This window comes from Geospiza fortis, unplaced genomic scaffold (assembly GCF_000277835.1).
Source record: "Geospiza fortis unplaced genomic scaffold, GeoFor_1.0 scaffold327, whole genome shotgun sequence".
NCBI classification, from domain to species: Eukaryota; Metazoa; Chordata; class Aves; order Passeriformes; family Thraupidae; genus Geospiza; species Geospiza fortis.
In genome coordinates, this window is record NW_005054410.1 from 1496999 (window position 1) to 1517622 (window position 20624).

At 36.5% G+C, this 20624-nt stretch overlaps 1 protein-coding gene across 8 annotated transcripts in view; it reads right to left on the reverse strand.

The window, feature by feature from the left end:
• SOX6 (SRY-box transcription factor 6) overlaps window positions 1-20624 on the reverse strand; it is a 368901-nt gene that overhangs the window by 46310 nt on the left and 301967 nt on the right. For all 8 annotated transcript variants that reach the window (XM_031061343.1, XM_031061342.1, XM_031061337.1 and 5 more), the window contains 3 exons: window positions 18504-18653; window positions 14513-14693; window positions 11735-11925 (listed from right to left, as the gene is read on the reverse strand). In XM_031061343.1, the coding sequence (XP_030917203.1) occupies window positions 11735-11925; window positions 14513-14693; window positions 18504-18653 (522 nt within the window). The remainder of the gene's footprint in view (window positions 1-11734; window positions 11926-14512; window positions 14694-18503; window positions 18654-20624) is intronic.

Here is a 20624-nt window from a genome sequence, read left to right on the forward strand (position 1 = left end):
GTCAGTGACTCACTTTGTATACAGCTCTAATGCACATCCTCCCAATGATGGCTTCTAAACAGAATGAAAAGCAAATGTAGCAGCATTCAAAATGCAGCCAAGAGTGTTCCTGTGTTTTAGAAATGGGAAAAGTGGGATGCACAAAGCAAGATTCTCTATGTATGTAAAAAGACAATTCATCCAAATAGGAGGCATTTAATGAAATTGTTACTTCACAATTGAACTCCAGGATGCAAAGAAAATGGCAGGGAGATAGGAATGCTCACACTGCCTGCTGTCTCAAGAAGCCCTTGGCAAGGTAACAGTGAAGTCATGCACCCAGCTACTGATCAACACAGGTCTGACATTAAACCACAAGTGTCCACTTCTCTTACTGGCTGTTTAATAAATTGCTTTGGAACGGGTGGAGGTAGAGAGGAGATCTTTCCAAAACCATGTCTCAATGTTCTCCCTCAGTTAATGAATGTCAGCAAGTGGAATAGAACAGAAATTTGATATGTTTTTCTAGCCTTTCTTATAGAAGCATTTGCAACATGTTAGAGGCCACAGGCATAAAAGTGGAATAGTGGGAAATTAATGTTGTCTGTAGATTTTCAGGATGTAAGCTGGGCAATTTCAGCTTGTGGGTTAGGCATACTTTAGGTTTTAAGTAGTGTTATAACAGTTTACTATGACTTGAACAAGATTTTAATATGAGCAATCTGATGTTGAGTATCATTTATTACCCTGTTACACATTTCCAATTGAGATTGACCTGTTTGTGGAGTTAGTATTATGTGACTAGAGATGAACAAGCTATGTGCAGTGAACATTTAATGCAGAAATTAGAGTATTTTTTATCTTTTCATATTACCCCTGGAGGTTCAGCAATTTCTGTACATGTATGAGTGTCACTGCTTTAGCAATCCAACTTTTTAGAGCTCTGCATGAGCTATGCACTTAATGCTCAATGGTTTCCTACTTCTTATTTATGCTGTAGTTGGACACCTAAGATAAATGACATTGTTTTCAGTGCCTAACTCAATGATAATGCAACTTTGCTCTAAATTACCTGGAAGAAAAAAGGAAAAAAAAAGGCAACTGGGAATTCTCTCAGCTCAAAGACTCCCTAGGTAATGAAAAGCTTTTACTTCAATCTATCAGCTCCTGCATCCAAAAGCCTCAACACCACAGACAAACCCATGAATCTGCCTCTGGCATACCACTGGTAGTAAAAAGATGGCAGTGGTAAGGGATAGTGCAGCAAGGCCTTCAGCAGCCCTAGATTAAATTGCTGCAGAGTTCAGGGAGCTGCTGTAAAGATCTATAATTAGCACTGACACTTTATCAGGGGCTGGAAGATCTCCCTGATACTGCATTCCTCATTTGGTCAGTGGGGGCTGCATCAGAGCCTCCATTTCTTATTAAGAGTGGTTGAGCAAGCTGGGCATAAAGTGCAAAAACCTAATTGTGCACAAATGTCCGTGTTCAAATGTAAATACAGTCATAGAAATGAAACCCCCTTTGCCTGAATATTTGTGAAAAGAAACAAAGCAAGGACTAAGCATGGTCCAACTCCATTAATCAGATTTCAAACAAACATTTGCAATGTTTCAAATTATTGGCTCGAGTCTCTTCATGAGACAAAAGGAGACAATTTTACCTGTTAGCATACTTATTCTTTTGATTGAAGCAGAACAGTTAAACCAGCAAAAAGTATTGTATAATCCCACAAACAGGCAGCTTAGTCAATATCCTTAAACAACAGGGAGTGAATTTGAATTTATCATACCTATTGATGCAGCCTAATGACACTTGAGAAATGGGAGACATTTTTAATTTTAGAAAGTAATGAAGTATCAGGGAAAGCAATCCAAATTTATCCTTGCTGTACTTTATCTGCTGCAGTAGAGAGTTATATTGGCAATGCATTTGGTGCAGCAAATTTGCTTAGAGGAATACACAGAGCCTGGAAAAAAAAATGGAAGTAACTTTTGCGGATGTCTCTGCTTGTATCTAAGTGTGAAATAATATGCAAATGTATTCTGTAGTTCTCAGGACAATTGAGCAAGTGATATGATAGGATTGTGCAGCTGCCATTCTGACCCACAATTTAAACCAATGAATATATTCTTGTTCTAGCAAATTTATGCTCGAACAATAATTTTCAACCTATCTTTATTGTTTTGTGGAGAAGCATAATAAAAACACAGAATAAATTTCAGTATATATCTGTAAATTCTCCTGAGTAGTTTGGGAAATGTATTGTATATGAGAAGATCATTATGCTGTTACAGTCATCAAAAAGACACTATCCTTTATGGCAGAACATCATCTTTTGGAAAAAAATATCCTTGTTGGTTTGTGCAAATTTTCCAACACATCCCTGAGACATCTTTCAATCTAATTCTCTTCATTTTGAATTTTCAGTTGCTCCAAAATTTAAGGGAGAAGACCGAAATGGGGCAAAGTTTGTATCCTTTTCACATTTAAATATCCCATGCAAAGGAAAAAGCAGTGTATTTGGCTTTTTTTTCTTGAGCTGGAAAGGCAATAGAAGAAAGGGGACAGGTCCCCATTATTACTATCATCATCATCATCATCATCGTGATAATTAACACTATTATTAATTTGGTCAAAAACCTGAAGTTAGAGAACCTCTTCAAGTAGTCCTGACAACAGAAATAAAAAATCATAACTGTGTTCAGCAAGAATGCTGTTAAGCATAGGTAGTGGCAAAACATCTAGCAGCCAATATTCAAGTGTAAAAATAGCTCTTGATACCAAAAGTTTGTGCTGATTTCTTTCCTGGAAGGAGTATTTTGTTACCAAGTACTCTTGGCATTGAACTAAAGACATGAAATACTTTAAAAGTTCATCTAATATAGGAAGTTTCTACCCTCTGCAGTGTGTGTGCATGTGTGTATACATATGTATGTCTCTCTATCTACGTGCATATAGTCATGCAAATAATAAAGTTTCATATAGGCTTCCAATGTCTAGGTATGTTGTCTTTTATTTTCTTATATCTGTACATCACTATTGGGCTGGTTGAACTTTTTTTTTTAATTTATGTTCCTGTAAAATTGCCATGATTTATAGTTTGCAAAGATTGCATATTTTTTCACTCAATTAATTTTGATAATTTAATCAATAGAAAAAATAATTTAGATTTTATTTTAATCAGCCTTTACATGACTTGAGGGACTAAGAATTTCACTGTACATCTAATGCATTGGAGCTGAAATGTACAAACTACCAATTTTATAAAGACAATTTTAGAAAGTGAGGTAATTGAGCAAAAGGTTTAAAAACAAAGGTCGCACAGAAAATTTTTCTATAGGTGTAAACTGGATCTATAAGCTGTCACCAAAGCTAAATTATCTGCAAATTTAGATGACCTACATATGCCAGAGATTTCCCACTGTTTCTTTTTGTCTTTTACCTGTCAGTTCCACAGTTTCAGTGAACATGTATTTTTAATGTGCAAATTTCAAATACATTATTTGTATGTCTTTCTACACACAGCATACAAAGTAAACCTAAAAAAAATAAACTTAGTAGGTGCATTGATAGGCACGAGTGTGACTACACAGGGGTAAATAGAATTTGAGCACGAGCATGTGATCAATTAAAGGCTGCGTCATACATTACCTGCAGACAAAGTCAACGATTCATGAGCAGCTTTAATATTTCTATCTCTGGGGCTGGAGGAACAGCCTTGACAAGATTTCATACCCACAGCCTCCTGCACCTGGTTCCCATTACAAACCTGGCCTTGATAATGGGGCTGTGTTCTTCTGCAGGGGCTGATGTTAGCACTGGTATTTTCCTCCCATAACTCTCAGAAGCTGAGCACCAATGTTATGGCTGTGTTTGACCCCTCTGTGCATGAGCAGTTACAGCCTCCATCACCTTTCTCACTGCTTAGATAGAGATCAGATAAAACATTTCTCTAAGTATGGGTACAATGTCTGACCTGTTTTTATTTCCTGGGCTATCTACAAAAGCCGGTGATACATTACAGGCTTCAGGGTTCTATCTAAAGTCAGATTAGTTGTTTTCCTTCTTAGTTTATAATTGAAGCATTTCTGCTTAAAAGATATGGTTGGAGACACAGGGATTTTTTTTTCCAAGAGGCTCTGCTTTGAATTTAATTTCAAATTACACTGAGAGTTCTAGTGTTCAAGCATAAATCTCTTGCAATACTCACCTGTGTCTGAGAGATACTAAAACCATTGAGCTATTCAAAAATGCATCTAATTCCTGATCAGAACTCACAAAAGAAAGACAAAAATGACAATGCTCAGTGTGGCCCTAAATACACTTAGAAAACCAATGCAAACACATATGACATTCACACAAAAGCAGAAAACATCTACACCTTGAACTTCTTAAAAAAATAGCAGGGAATTCCCTGAAGGGATATGCTGCCCAGGAAGGCCAGTCATATCACTCACAATACACCCTGAAAAAGTATGTTGCTTGGAATCATTACTATTTTCCCCCCATTCTTTGTTACAAATGCATATGGATGTCAGCCTTTATCTTATCTTGGCATGAAAATTAAAATATTGGAAGCAACAGCATAAATAAACAGAATTTCTCCAGCTAAAAAACTAAATGTTTGAGGTCCAGCATGTTTTCCAGTTCTAATAAAAGGGGGCAGTATTACATCAGCTGAAATTCTGAATTGTCCAAATTATCATAAAAAGAGCTGGAGAGGGATACAAGACTGCTGAATTCCACTGAAAATAGACTGTTACTGTGTATGCAGCCACAAATCTGCTTGTCTGCCTTGGGGTAAAATTTTCAGAGCTAGTTCAGTGGGACTTGGGCTCCTGCATTGCAGCCACTTCAAAAAAATTTTTCTTGAGTCACTATTTTCCTTTCAAAATTATTAAGGAAATATTACAATAGGTATAAAATGAAGACACATGTTTATGTAACTAGGATAAGCCGTATGCCTAAAAAAGAAATTGCAAAATTATTGCAATTTCAAAAAATTCTGGAACAAACTGAGGTTTTCTTTTGTTTTTTCTTTTCTTTTTTCTTAATACAGATTTTTCAAATTAAAATACTGGTGTTCAAATACGGCTTTAGAAAATTAACTTTGAACACTTGATGTAAAAAAAAAAAGTTATCACTTACACATATTATGTACAGTCACAAGCAGATTACTAAACTGAGCAGATTCACAGTCAAGTATAAAGGACATTTGTTTTGTAAGAAATATGGGGACTGCTGGGATTTGTATTTTAAACTTTTCCCTATTCCAGGGTGTTTAACTTAGACCTGCCACTTGTCTGTTCTAAAGTGATGGATCTGCTAAGAGGTTGTCTCCATGCAACATGTCCTTCTACATCCCAGAAAGTTCCCAGGGAAAGGTTTGTTGGCTGAGCAGGATGACGTAGTCAGGAAAAAACACTTTGCAGTGTCTCTTTGTAGGAATCAGAGTCTTCATTAGACAGATGGAATACACTCCCACTGAGTTGAATAAATTGCCTATATTCTTGCAAGAAAGTGAGACCACACTAACAGTTCCTCAAGTAAATCAATGTCTTTCTTTTTTTCCCTTTCTATACAGTTTTATATTTTTAATTATAGAATCTAAATGCTTAAATTACATCATCCCTAATTGTAAGCTGGGGGGGGCAGGACCTTTCTTAAGTTACAGTGAGACCAGAACTTCCTACCATGAACATGGAGACAATACCATAGAAATGTAATAAATTTGCAAAACCAGTCATCTGCTATTTTTACTGCTATCCCTTTTTTACCCCCTAAGTTTTAGGCATTCATCCTTAAATTACAAGTAGAACAAAGGTTTAACCAACAGAAATAAAGAGCCAATTGAAAATGCTCACTGTTCATGTCTCACTGCAGACTGAAATATAAACATTGACCTCTTATTTACTAAGTATCAGTAGTTTGCTAGAAGAAACTAAAGGGGAAAAAAAGAAAATACAAGTTTTTCTTAAAGGGAAAAAAGGAAATGAGAAGAGATCAGTACCTGCAAATCTAAACCATATATTCATAAAGATTTATAAGAAATCCACAAGGCCCTAATGACCAATTAATTCATGTTCTAAATTCAAGAGTGGTCAGGACTCCTTTCAGTAAAAGGAAAAAGAGAATTGCATGCAGAATGCACTGAGAAAGTATTTGCTTAACTATGTGTTTGGGGTTTTTTAACAGAGTTGAGAACTGACTCATAGAAAGGATGCTTGTAACAAGGTGATCCTCTGTGATTGTCTGAGAAACCTCCTGCACATACAGAGCAGACAGTGTGACTCCTGCCACTGCAGTTGTTCTGTCTCTGATGCTGAATGCACGGGGAGAAAAAAGCTGGCAAAAAACTGATGGCAGCATAATGCAGCATTGCTTGGTTTCAGGAAAATAACAGTAGAATGCTGGAGCCATTGCTGTGGGCAGCCAAAAGGAGATTATGCATGACTAGTGACTTTTCCTACAAAGACTTCCTGAAGTGTTTTTGTACAAGTTTGTACATGTGTGCAGGAGCTTCATATACATGATGAAGTGTAACAGCTCCAGAGGAGTTGTTACACTCTATTGTCTCAATAATCCACATACTTAACAGTCCCTAAATACAGCAGAGCGTAACGCCTCCAAAGGGGTCGTTATGGCTTATCAAGTCAAATCCAAGTGCCTAAATATGGATTTGATCAATAGACTGTAATATCTCCAGGGGTGAATAATACACGTTTTTAAGAATGTGCACATTTTGCATACAAACTGTGGGTCTATATTAGGGTAAATTACGTGGATTCAACTTGTGAAACTTTGATTTAGAGATAAGAAAGGAATAAAAGGCTCATTAGAAGAGGTGCTAAAGTACCATGATTCCCAGGAAGTAGGCAATGACTCATGTCATTTATTTTGGGGTCTAATTCTGCTTTCCTACTGCAAATACACAGTTGTCTGAAAATCTACAAAAGATGAAGAATGGAATATAAACACGAAAATGTTATATTAAATTCTGCTTACTCTCAGATCTCAATGAATATGCTTCATGGGAAGTAAATGGGGATGTGGGGATACAAATGTGTTGTGGTAATTGATTTTGTATTTATTCTATCTTGACTTCATAGATTTTCCTCCAACCACAGTTCTACCTATATTTTTTATACAAAGATTTTATGAAGCATCTTTGTCAGCATTTTCCTGCTTTATGTACAAAAAAGATAGGATCTGATTCTTTTTAAAATAATGTCAGTTATCTTATAAATTATATAACATTTTCAGATTCATTTAGAGCCTTAAATCAAAGCAAATCTTCTAGGCAATGACGGTAGTTTGAAATACTGAAATAAATACAAGTAGTTGAAGCAATGCAGATTTTGTTTAAGTACTCCTTCTTGTTGAAGGTGAACATGTCTTGACTGGAAAAAAGTCACATCCTGCAAACAAGGATGAATTTTTGGTATGATTTTACTTCTACCACATGGTAAAATCTCTGTATATTATTTTCTTGATTTTTCTGACTCTCTCCCCTTCCCCAGTGTTTCTGTTTACTCTGTAAAATTACTGGCACCATTACGGCTCCCTTTCCTCAGTCAGACCACACTGGAGTTTTTTGCTCCACCTGAAGTGCAGCAGAAAAATTCAACTCTGTTATAGTGATTTTTTTTGCCACATGTGCATTCTGCTGGTTTAGGCTGAGAGGTAAGCTTAGTTCATGTGCTGCTGAATTTTGGATTTGTGACCAAAACAGAGCTGGATAACACAGGGATGTTTCACCTACTGTCAAGCTTCTACATCAAAACCTTTTCTGGTTTTGGTGCCACTCTGCCAGAGAGGAGGCTGTGGGTGTGCCAAGCACTGAGAGGGGGATAGAGCCAGGCCAGCTGACCCCAACTGACCAAAGGGATATTCCACACCATGTGACATCAGACTCAGCAATAAAATCTGGAGGAAGAATGAGGAAAGGGAAATGTTTGGAGTTTTGGCATTTGTCTTCCCATGTAACTTATTTGTGCTGAAGCCCAGCTTTCCTAGGAATGGCTAAACATCTGCCTGGCAATGGGCAGTAGTAAATTAATTCCCTGTTTTACTTTGCTTACATGCACAGATTTTGCTGTACTTATTAAACTACACTAATCAACCTACAAATTTCCTAATTTTACCCTTCTGACTCTCCTCCCCATCCCACTGACAGGAGCGAGCGAGCGGCTGCGTGGTGCTGAGCTGCCCATCCTAACCCACCTCAGCACACAAATAACTCCACAGGATGCTATCATCTCAGAAGTATAATGCTTAATGCTTTGGCAAATGACAATGTTGGGCTGCTCCAGAGTGCTGGATGGTTTTGTTTTGGTCTTTCTGATGAGTGAATCTCTGTGAGCACTTTGAAAGTCTTTGTAGTTTGTTTTTTTTTTTTTTTTTGAACAGCAGAATATGCCCACCTCAGCACACAAATAACTCCACAGGATGCTATCATCTCAGAAGTATAATGCTTAATGCTTTGGCAAATGACAATGTTGGGCTGCTCCAGAGTGCTGGATGGTTTTGTTTTGGTCTTTCTGATGAGTGAATCTCTGTGAGCACTTTGAAAGTCTTTGTAGTTTGTTTTTTTTTTTTTTTTTGAACAGCAGAATATGAACACAAGCAATTTTCAATTCTGTGTCTGTAACCAAATACAAAGCTTTCTGAGATTTGAACGACACATTTTCAAAAAGGCCTAAGCCCAGGCTTTGAAGTTATGTACATAATTTTGTGAGTCCAATCATTTGCACAACAAACTATTACCAACTATCTGAACTTGAAGACCAGCAACTGACCAGAACTCATAGCTTTTTTTAAACCAGCTGCAGGCAATTAATTTGTCATCTTTTTCTGGTGCCAGCTTCCAGCTACTCATTTCTACAAGTCTAATTACCTGAAGCCAATTTCTGAACATTTGGTCCTGAAAACACAGGGTTCTGATTCTTCAAAAGAAACCAATCCAAAATTGCAACTGTTATCAAAGCTTCACTGGGATTATGACAGAAACTATATGCAGCTTTCTTGGCATACAATTATTTCAAAATTATGTTTCTTTTATTGAAGTGATCCCTCCATTTTGATCATCCTGCCCATCATTTTTAGAGTAAAAGAAGTATATCATAATGTAAAAATTGAAAGGCAGAGGGTGAAGGGGAAAAGAAGAGTGTTCTAGAATTCTGTTTGTGCAAAGGATGCTTCTGGTTTTAATGTATTTTATACTTGCTATAAAATATAAATACATTTTCCTTAGTATTTGTGACCAAATAATACTTTTATTTTCTTTAGGATAAGAGTAGGGATATACCATCATTGAAAATGACTGATTTATATCCCATTCTTTTGCAAGCCCTGCCTTTTCTCACATCTGTGGGGTGAGGATAAAAGACCAGCACACCAGAGGTAAAACCACAGCACAAACTACAAGCCTTTCCTGCCTTAATGGCTCTGTAGTACCTGCTGCAATAAATAAACCCAGCAGGATTACATAGGGTCACTAAGAGACTTAACAACAGATTTCCCTGCTGCTGTTTTATTCTTAGGTTTTGAAAGTTGCAAGTGCCACCATGAAAAGTCTCCTCACAAAAGATGGCATTTGAGAATGATGGTGTTTGTATCTGTTAAAGAGTTCCGATTCACTCTGCTATATTTGCGAGGAAACGAAAATTTTTTTTTGCTCAGACTGCCTGGTGTATAACCTCAATCCAGAAGCTGCGCATCAATCTGTGTATTGCTAGTAAAACTGGCACAAAATAGAAACTTCAGAATATTCACTGAAATATTAACTGACTCTGCTTTAAATGGTGAAAGATGAAATAGGAACTTGTTATATTGAATACAAGACATAAATATGATACTGAGAATACCCAGGGGACAGACTCAATAAGTAAGTGGATGCCATTTTTATACTTATTTTTCAAAGTGAAATCAAATGTTAAGAATTCTTTTAATAGCCCTTATAGCATATTAGATATTTTTTAAATGTCAAGCCACTGAAACTCATAAAATAAATTTTAAAATAAGCATAATTTTATAAGCTCTTAATACTGATCATGTATGTGACTTTTTTATTTTTATAACCTGGGCTTTAGTATCCTGCCTCTTGATTACTTAAGGCAAACACTGACTTTACAATTAGAGTGTTTTAATACAGCCTGCTTGATCAGTGATTCGTTTCTATATTTCTAATAATATCAACTTGTATTAAATGGGGTTTCCAATTATGACTTTCAAACTAATACTAGCAGACATATATATTTATTAGACACTGAGTCTGACTCAGAAAAGCATTGTTTATCCTGTGTGGCAACATTTTAACCAATCTTTTTTAACAGTCACTACTTGATATGAGTGCTCTAAAGAAACTATCAAGCAAAAATATAAAATGTAATTAAAAGGTGTGTATCAACATTTAATGGGTCTGTTTATGCCATTTCTATGTCTTTCTGTGCCTTGCTACAAAACACTCACCCAAGCATTCCCTTGTGGGCCAAGAAAAGAGCAGCATATTATCAAATCCATCATTTAAGTTATAGTTAATATTCTGCTGACTCTTATACTCAACCTGGACTCAAAACTCCTGTTAGTCTTTGGGCTATAATATAGTCTTCCCTCCCTCACCCAAGAAACAAAGAACCTACCCTGCCTTCTGATATAGAGAATCTCAGAATATTTACAGGCATTGGAACTACCAGTTTTTCTGGAGTGTTTTAACAAATAGTCTGAAACACTGGTCGCTGTATGGGCTAATTAATGTGTCAGTTTTCTTTCTATTCATTACTAAATTGCATCATAACTGTTCTATTTGCCAAAACTTTAGTGACTACTGGGATAATGCTTTTTCCTTTCTAGATGACTGGAATAAGTATTGTGTTCTCTAAGTGATTTTATGTCAGTGGTGAAAAATAACTTGTGTGCTGCATTTTTTGCAGCCCGTGGCACCTCTAGGGAAGCTTACAGAGAAGCATTCTCCATCCAAAGGGCTGCCTTTTACCTCAGCCAGTTACCACAGACCTGCTGCTGGAGCAGATCCTGAAGACCTCAGAAAGGCCTAGAACGGGACAACACAGGTTCAGAGGATTTTCCAAGAGTCTTTGTCCTCTGACTGGTGATAGAAACTTTACCGTTCCTACACGCTCCCAGGTTGCTATATTGTAAGCTGGATCATGCCCCGCTCAGTCCAGTGCTGGTCCCATTATCCCAACACTTTCTCTCATTTATCCTTTTACTCTAGTGTGCCACCTCATTTCAGTGATTCAACACTGAAGATTCAGCAGAGAATGTTCAATTCTCTAATTTCCCACTGCAACTGAGAGCCAAATGCAGCTGTTTTGAGCCTAAGTACTTTGCTGCACCTGAGCCACAGATTCACTCAATTCATGCACTGGCATTCTAATACTCCACCATGCTAGCGCAGAACTGGCCTTTTAGCCATATTTATCCATCCAGCCATTCTCAAAAGCACAATTCAAAATCTGATGACCACAAACACTGGAAGCTCCAACCAAGCCCTTTTCCATGCTTCAATGTGCTTACAGCTTCCTCCTGTGCGTTCACAGGACTGTGGGTGTGAATGCTGCCATGCACACCTAGAGAAGTTTGTAGCACAGCACTGAGAAGTGACAAAGGTGTTTTTAACATGAAATCAGAGAGGGCTAAAAGCTCTAAAAAGAAATTTCATATAAAAATAAGACCCTATTTTGCAGGGAAGAGAAGAGTGAATGACAGACTGTGGGGGAGTGGGAGACATTACCTTTTCATTCCTGCAGTTGTTTAGACCCATGTTATTCATGGAGGGCAATTTTCCATCAACACCATGAGGCTGCTGTTGCTGCTGCTGTTCCCTTTGGATTTGCTCTCTCATTTTTCGAGCCTCCTGAATGGCTTTCATTACTGTGTCCTGGTCCCCAAATAGGGCAGGTGAATTAAGACTGGAAAGGATATCTATAAAGAGAGAACACATTTTATTTAGGTAATTATCCAAACTGGAATCCAGGGTGAGAACTCTGCTCTCACCCTCTTAGAGCTGCACCCAACCAATATCTGCAGAAGGAGGAGGAGTGTTGTCTGTTTGAAGGCTGAATTACTCTACTGAAGTGATTGATAAACTCATGCACTTCTTTTACTGTTAGAAATACAAATAGAAATACACTGAGGTCTTGGAATTGCCTTGGAATGGAGCTATCTGAGCATACTCATGGACTCAAATTTATATATGTGTTTAAGACAACAGAATTCTGAAGCTTAAACTGGAAAACTTTTGAGGTGTTAAAATAATTAATGAAATGAACAAAGGAAAAAAAATCTCATTTAGTAGGCCATGAAACTCCATGTCAGTCCTTAGAATTTCTTTCTAGAGAGAACCATTACTCTAGACATTTGGATTTCCATTTCAGAAAGAGCACTCACATCTACTTTTTGGAGACAAAGGTCATTATCAACATAACATGAGTATAAATCTCTGAATCAGTAGAGAAAAAACAGTTTTCTTTCTATCACTCTGAACAGGAAGAAACTTTTAAACAAGCATCAAACTCAGCCAAGCATTCCTGTTACGTCTTACAAGGCATTCATGAAGATGAGTATCCCAAACACAGTTTTAGATTTGAGAGAAAAAGACAGCAATTATTTTGTGACTGTTTCTTTTTTTGTTGCTGTGACAAAACTGGGATCCACCTGCTCCTACATGGAAGTATTCTCTCTACTGCACATGGATAGATTGGTGCATATATATTCTAGCTTGGGAATTTTGAGCAATCACAGTTTGTGTGTGACTTGTTCATCTGCCTGGCCAGCAAATGTCTTTTATAAAAGCTCTGAGTTTGCTAGATTTGTGTACTTATTGACAGTCTGCTCGAAAAAAAAAATTTAAAAAAAAATCCACCAAAACCAAAATCCAAAATAACAACCAAAAAAACTCAAACAGGCTAAGATTTGGAATTAACCTTCTAAGATAATTTTTATATTCATCTCATTTCACTGAAGTTCAGGTGAGTACAATAGAGCAAATTCAATCTCTAAGGACCCTGAATTATGTTAAAATAAAAATTATTCAGGGTTTCACACATTTTATCCTGGGAACCAAATGCACAATTTAATACCATGGCCTTAGTAAGAAGGGATGCAGACTGCGGTGTTTTCATCCTATTCCAACAAGTGATGGGACTGGTGAAGTTTTCTATCTGTATGAAACACCCTTCTACAAAATAAAAATAATGTACTGTAAGACAACCATTGTTCCTGCCGAGGAAAATTTGCAATGTTCTAAACCATTTCAGCCTCTAAGTTCCATTCTGGACCCTAAAGAATTTGGGAACCATATTTGCATGTTTTTTAAAGAGATTTAGATTCATAATCATATACATGCAGCAAAAGCTCCTACATGGCTTGCTGATTTTTGGTAATATCTTCCTGTCTTTTTTTATACTTAAGGATTGAGACAAAAATTTTTTATGACTTTACATGAAAAGTATTTATACCTTAGGCACTATGTGCCTTCCGTGCTCCTTTCTCTTGAATGGTCTATGACTTCAGATTGATATTTCACTTTCTAATGTAAGATAATGCAGTGATAGCTGCAAATAAATTGACAGGTAAAGTATCTAGATAGTTGCAGAAAATATCTTTCAGAGATCATAATGTTCCCAAGTGTTTGGGAATGGAAAAAAACCCCATAATTTTTATATATTTAATATATGTATTTAACATATCTATTCATTATTCACAAGTGTTTCTATATATTTTACAAGTACACTTGAGCTACAGATTGTGAATAAGTGGTCTGTAGTAAGTATTTAGTCACTGTTAAAATTTACTATTTGAACTTTAGGGCTGATCATCTACATTTTGCAGCTCTTGATTCTGTTTCTTGACTGGTTAAAGTAGTCTTCATACATAGTTTTCAGACCAATTTTCTTTCATCACTCAATAAGCCTAAAGAATCTTGAACACAGGTCAAAAAGTCCCTACTTGTAACCATATGAATCAATGAAATCCTGATAGATGGGTGAACAAATGACAAAAATATGATCAAATAACAAAAAAACGATCAAATAATAAACTGGCTGGACTGATGCCTTTCCATCTCTACTTAAAAAAAAATCTATCTAGTATCTGGTTAGGCTCCATGTATGTGGAAAGATAGTTTTTTATTTTCTTGATCCAGAATTCAAAATTTAAAAGTTAACTTTGTGTGCATACACCCGGTAGATGCCTTTAGGAGAGATATTCACACAAAGCTGTTCTACAAGTTTTATGTATCTATTTACTTATCAGTGTATATCTGTATGTATTTCCTACATTATGTATTTCTTTCCTGTGTTTGTCACACACTGATACATCCCTTTGGGTACTCTTATAAAACTTTGGCCATCAATCATTCTTTGAAAAGCTTCACTATATTTTTTTTTTTCCATTTTAAACAGAAATGCGCACCCAAGTATCCACTTAACCCAGAACTAAGTGTGCTCAGGCTGGACTTTCATGCAGAAAACATGCTTATTTTCTCCTTTTCCCAGGACAGATTAGTTACCTAAAGAGGATCCTCTTCCCAGGGATCCACTGAGCGGGCTGGGGATGCCACTCTTGCTCGTCACTGTCACCGGGCTGCTTTTGCTGGCTGGGAAGAGATTCTGTGTTGGAGATGTTGGGGATTTGACAGGTTCAGCTGTTTTGGGTCGGGCTGAGAGATTCAGGGGCTGAGCTGCTTCATCCTGCAAGAGTTGAATGTAAATAACTATTAGGAAAAGACAAATGAAGGCATCATTTTGCAAGCAGCAGTTACTTTACACCTCGAAGACAATGCCACATTCCACAGCAATAATAACAAAAGAAGCTAATTATCTGCCTCCTTTAAGATTCAACGAAAGGAAACCTCATTAATTTCTCTGTGTTATGCTTCTTATTTACATTAACTATGTGACTGGATCATTCTTTTTGCCAAATTAAAATTTGAATTAGCTCACATTACAGCTTAATTTCCTAATGTGTTTTCAGAGATCTAAATTAACCTAGGGCATTTACAAAGAATTATTTAAAATTTCCAGCAGCTCAGTAATGCTTTTGCACTGGTTCTATTTGAAAAGTTCCTGGCACTATAAAAATAAGTTATGTAGCTTATTTTTAAATGTATTAGAAACTAAGGAATCAGAAGTGCTACTATGAAAGAATCATTTGGAAGCCCTGACAGCTCTTTGGCCCACATTTAGAGCTGCTGCAAGCTTACACATTCCATGCATCTAATTCAGAGTGCATGTTTTGTTCAGTGAAATAATCTATGCTGGTCCCTCATAACAAGAGATAAGAATTTCATTGAATTCAAATTCCTTTACTTATTAGGATAGTGACTACATACCACATGCATTTAAAAATATATTTTATTCTCTACTGTTTAATTTTTTTTAACTTTTTGATATTTTATTATTCAAATGTCAAAACCAATTTCCACATAACTGCGTTTCTGCTCCTTGTTCAATACTTCTGTATTATTCCCATATTCTGTACCTATTTCTGCTGCACTTAACCTTAATTATACCTGTATGTTTTATTGGCAAGGAATGTTTTTTAAGGGTGTGCAAATCTAGTATCAGCACCTTTATATGATTTGATATTTTTCATCTGCAGCTGTGGAAGAAACTCTCTGACATATGTCTTTTTTCTGTGCTGTAGAATAGATCCATCTAAAAATACTTCAACTCTTTGAAGAAGACTTATTCAAACAATTAATTTCTTTGATAAATATGAACATTTGCAGTGCAACCTTCTTCCCATTCTTTCAGCTTGTTCCTTTACTTAATACATTAAGCAAGACAGAGCACTTACAAAACTGTGAAATGGTGATTTTCTGTCATTAAAGAGCCCAGTAAGACAGATCTCTCATTTAAAATATGCCCAGAGCAGAATTACACTGGATGTAAGAGATTGTTCATATTTTAAAACACTGCACTGATCACTTGGAAGCTTAGAATTATGTCAAAATACAATAATACATCACATTATCTCATCTTCTCCATTCTCCTTACTGTCAAGCAAAGTACATGTGGTCACACACAATGCATTAAACAGGAAAACGTAATAAACAGGTGTTCATAATGCCATCCCATCACCAGCTTTAAACTTTTCCCATAAAACTGCATGACATTTCAATTCTTCCCGGCCTCAGAGCGTGCACAAATGTCCACACCCTTTCAGGGTCTGTGTGAAAGCAGAAGCCCAAAGGTACAAGGGACAGAGTCAATTTTGGTGCTTTGTGGCCACACTTACATGCGACTTCTTTCCTTGCACAAAGTGGATTCCATAAACTTTTCCAAGAGCTCAGAGCTCCATTCAGACCATGAAGCTTGCAAGGCTAGGTACTGTGAACATGTGCAGATATGAATCTATGCTACAGTGTTCAGTTTTTAAATACTTTTCTAGTACTCATACGATAATGAAAGAACTCTAAACACTGCCAGAACTTGTTTGTTTGTATTATGTGGGCAGCATCATTATTTCTGCAAGGCAACCAAAAAACTGGAAAACATTCTGGTCACTAACTTAAGTAAAACCTACTCTTACTTTCTGAAAGTTCTGACTTCCATAAAAAGAATTGCATTAATTCTATAAATAATGCATGTAGTCTATACAAACTGCTTAAAACCAGGGAAAATATAGAGGATTTGTTAAGCAATGCATGACCATCAAAACTGTCACAGCTAACAAATGTAACAATCTGCAGAGACTGAATATAGGTACTGCTTTCATACTAATAATTCTTCTTGGTATTTGTCCACACAAAGCACTTGTAGTTCATCTTTAATATTCTGAATTCAGTAGTGTACTTAATAAAAATAATCATAAAAATACTTCAATTTTATTAACATATACTTAAGTCCATTCAAGTTACATTATATAGGGAAACCCCCAAGAATTTGCATGTGGTCAATTCTGTAATAGGACTCAGCTGGCCACAAACCTGGAACAGTATTGGCCTTGGTTCAAGAAGATATGTGCTTGAATTTAACCAGGGAAAATTTTACTCATACAGTAAAGGTTTGGTTTGGTGTAGGTCCATTTGGCTCTCTCACTGCCAGAATTACTTTTTCACATTAAAGCAGTCAGTAGTATATTCTCAATGCCATAAATCACTGGTGTTAGGTATCACTATACTATGGCAACTTTGCTGGAACAGTTGGGCTTTGCTTTCGGTGGCTTCTGTATTGACCGTAGCAAACTCTGCATACGCGGTAAATTTCCCTGACTGCTCCCAAACCTGGTGTTGGATTACAAGAGGTAAAATATTAGACTAATACACATCTACAGCTAAGTAAAGTGAACGCTTTGCTAAATAAATGTTAGATCTGGCCATAATGGAATAGTTTTTATTTATTAGTACTCTCAGCCTAGCAAAAAAAGTGTCATGGAAATTTATCAGCCCAGGCAGAAATATCTACTCACCCGCACTTTACAGCGATGATTGATGATAATGAAAAAACAAATGATATTTTACTCTCGTGTCAAAAAATGGGAAGAAAAAAAAAAAAGAAACCACCACCTCAAGTGAGTAAAATCTTCTCAGGCTGGTTTGAAGCTAAGGACTGTTTGCCTGTAAGGTTTCAGCAGCCAGCAAAAAAACCCCTAACATATCGTCCCTCTCACCCCACAAGGTCACTACATACCACTTTTATATTTATTTTAATTGTTCAGCATTTATACCTCTATCATTCAAATGGGTAAAACATCTGAATGTTGACTTTTTTTTTCTTTTACAGTTTGGAGTAAATTGGTCCTGAGCCTGTTTTTCATTCTCATGAAATCCCCAACCACCCTGGGAGAGCACAGCAGGAGAAGCCAGGCAGTCGCACCCCAAGGCTGCTCCATGGGTTTCAAGGGGAGCACAGCACTCATTCCAGGCTCCTGGCAAATGCCATGTTGTAGCTGCCTGGTTCCAAGCTAGTGAGAATAAGCAGGCACAAGCACTCGGCAGTGGAGCAAAACCAGTGAGGAGCAGCGCGGTTGTCAGCAGCTGTGTGAAATCAGCAAAAGTCAAATCAATCTGCAGCGACACAATGTTTTCCCCAGAGCCCTGACTTACATATTATTTTTATAGGAGGCTTTTCCAAAATTGTAGAATTAAGTACAACTAGAGATTTGTAAAATAATTAGAAGATCTACAGTCTTTCTCTTACCCTAACAATATAAGCCAGCACCACATTTTAAGATATTCAAGAGTTCAATGTGAAACAATTCGTGAAATGGATGCCATTTATGCATGTTACCAGAGTACAAACTGAAATCTTGAAAATATCACATTTTACTGATGAATCTGTTGTGCTGCCTCTGGTAGGAAGAGGGACGCCTGGTATTTTTGGAAACAAGTGAATTTTTTCTCTTCTCTTCTCTCTACTGATAATACAGCACTAAAATGGAACTTTTTATTTGAATATTGAAGAACTGTACCACGGTTCAACTGTAAAACAATTACAGAGATCATTTGCTTTTACTGTCCTTCTCAAACACCAGCTTTTTTCTTTACTGAAAAATACCTTAACTTGAGTTACCGGGCTGGTCCCTCTCTTCTCATTTTTCATCCCAGTGGGTGAAAGTGCCCCTGTTGTATTTGGTGGCTGTGGAGTAGATGGCATTTTGGCTCCAGGAGAAACTTGCATGCTTGCCAGCTGAGCTGCATACAGTTGCTGGAAGACAAGAAGATATACATATATTCCTGCAATATTCCTAAAGAAAGAAGCTGTAAATGCACTTTTCTTTTTCTTTTTCTTTTTTTTTTTTAACTTTTCCACTGGTGTTTCTTCTCTTAAAGGATGTTTTTCAGCTCTTGTCTGTGGCTTCCCTTTCTGCTATTTGCAAAAAGAGAAAAAATAAAGTATGGAAAACTCTCAAACACCTATATACTTTTTCTTCATTTGACTTTTGCTGATTTTTCTTGATTTTTTATTCCTTCTTGCTAATGATGGTCATGGCGTTGAGCAAAAAAATTACACTGTGCCTGAATATTAAAAACAAAATTGGTAAAATTATAAGGCTATTTATGAAAAGAAGGTATAAGCCCCTGTCAGAAACAATCCAGGTCTTTCTGTTCTTAGCAAGAAATTAACCACTAACTCCAGAAACTTTACTGCCACAAGAACGATTTCCTACCAAAAGGCAAAGTTAAAATAGCCAACAAGGTATGTCTCCATCTCTCTGTACAATGATATATGTTCTATAAATGCTAATAATGAATCTAGGCCTTAAAAGTTCCCGTAAATAGTGATGAAAGTCCAAAAAACTCCAGGGGAACTTTTCAAAAAGTTTAACTGAAACATAGATTTTATATTAAAATAAACCATCCCAACCAATAAAAAGTGTTTACTGAACAAAACTAATTTGGTCCCATTTCTTTCCAGTGACCAAACTTAAACCCTCACCTTGAATTAGCATCATGAATAATTCTTCTGCCATGAACAGGGAAGATTCTAATCCCTCTTCTACACATAGATCTACATAAACTTTGCCTTATTAGTGAGAAAAAAGCCAGGTGGTTTGTATGTAATTTCCAACATTACTATCATTCAGATGGACAAATAAAAAAAATTACAGTAATCAAAAGCAGACCTTTCAGCACATGTAATTAAATGAAAGCTTAATAAAGAATAATTTGCAAGAGCCAGATGTGCTTATGTCATAATTGTTGCTTTCTTTGGAACAATTTTTCTAATGTAACAAGCCTCCTCAGAAATGGAAGTTACACAATACTGTAAGTTCAGTGACTCAGTGGCGAGACGAACGCGGGAGGGAGGGGCAGAGTCACAGCTCAGGGTGACAAATGAAAACCATTGTTTGTTTGTTTGTTTCCACCCCTTTCCAGTACCACACAGGAACTACAAAAGGATCACAGATTAATGTTTTGAAATTAGTGGTGTTTAAATATTTTGGCTAAGGTACAAGGTTTTTTCCCGTGCTTGAAGGAAAAAGATTGAAAAGAGAAAAATATCCCAGCTCTTGGTGAGGTCCTGGAAAATGAAAATGAAGTCTTTCATACAACAGTAGGTGGGTTTTTTCCCCCTACTAATATGATCTTATCCCTTTTAGAATATTCTTGAGGTCAACCTTTGCTTCCTTAATAGGATGATCTGCTTAAATGAGAGTAAAAAGTAAAGTAAAAAGCACATTTCACAAACTTTTGAAATCCTGCACATTCTCACCTCAGGAATAATCAGGCAATGCTCTATAAAAGAGATAACCAATAAACTTGCATGCAATTTAAAGACAAAACCCAACAATTATAAAGGCTTTCTCAGTATTCTGTGGTTTGTCTATTGACATTTTTCCATTTTTTTTTAAACTAATTTAACTTCTTCTTCAACTATCTGAAGAAGAGTACTTACACTTGACTAAAAGAAAACTAAAACTTTTGTACTTACAGTACTGTGTTGCACTTTCAAAAGTGTGAAAGGAATTCTGTGTAAAAATAAGCTCATATTTATTAACTAAAGTTCAAAAGAATTTCCTGCTCAGGTAAGCCATCAGGGCACAAAAATGTGGAGTATAAATTATTTTTTCTACAGTACTCAATTTTTCATAGAAGATAAAACTTGATTGTCAATTGTGGCAACTAAAATAGTGTGGTGGGTTGACCTAGGCTGTGTGCCAGCTGGCCCGCCAGG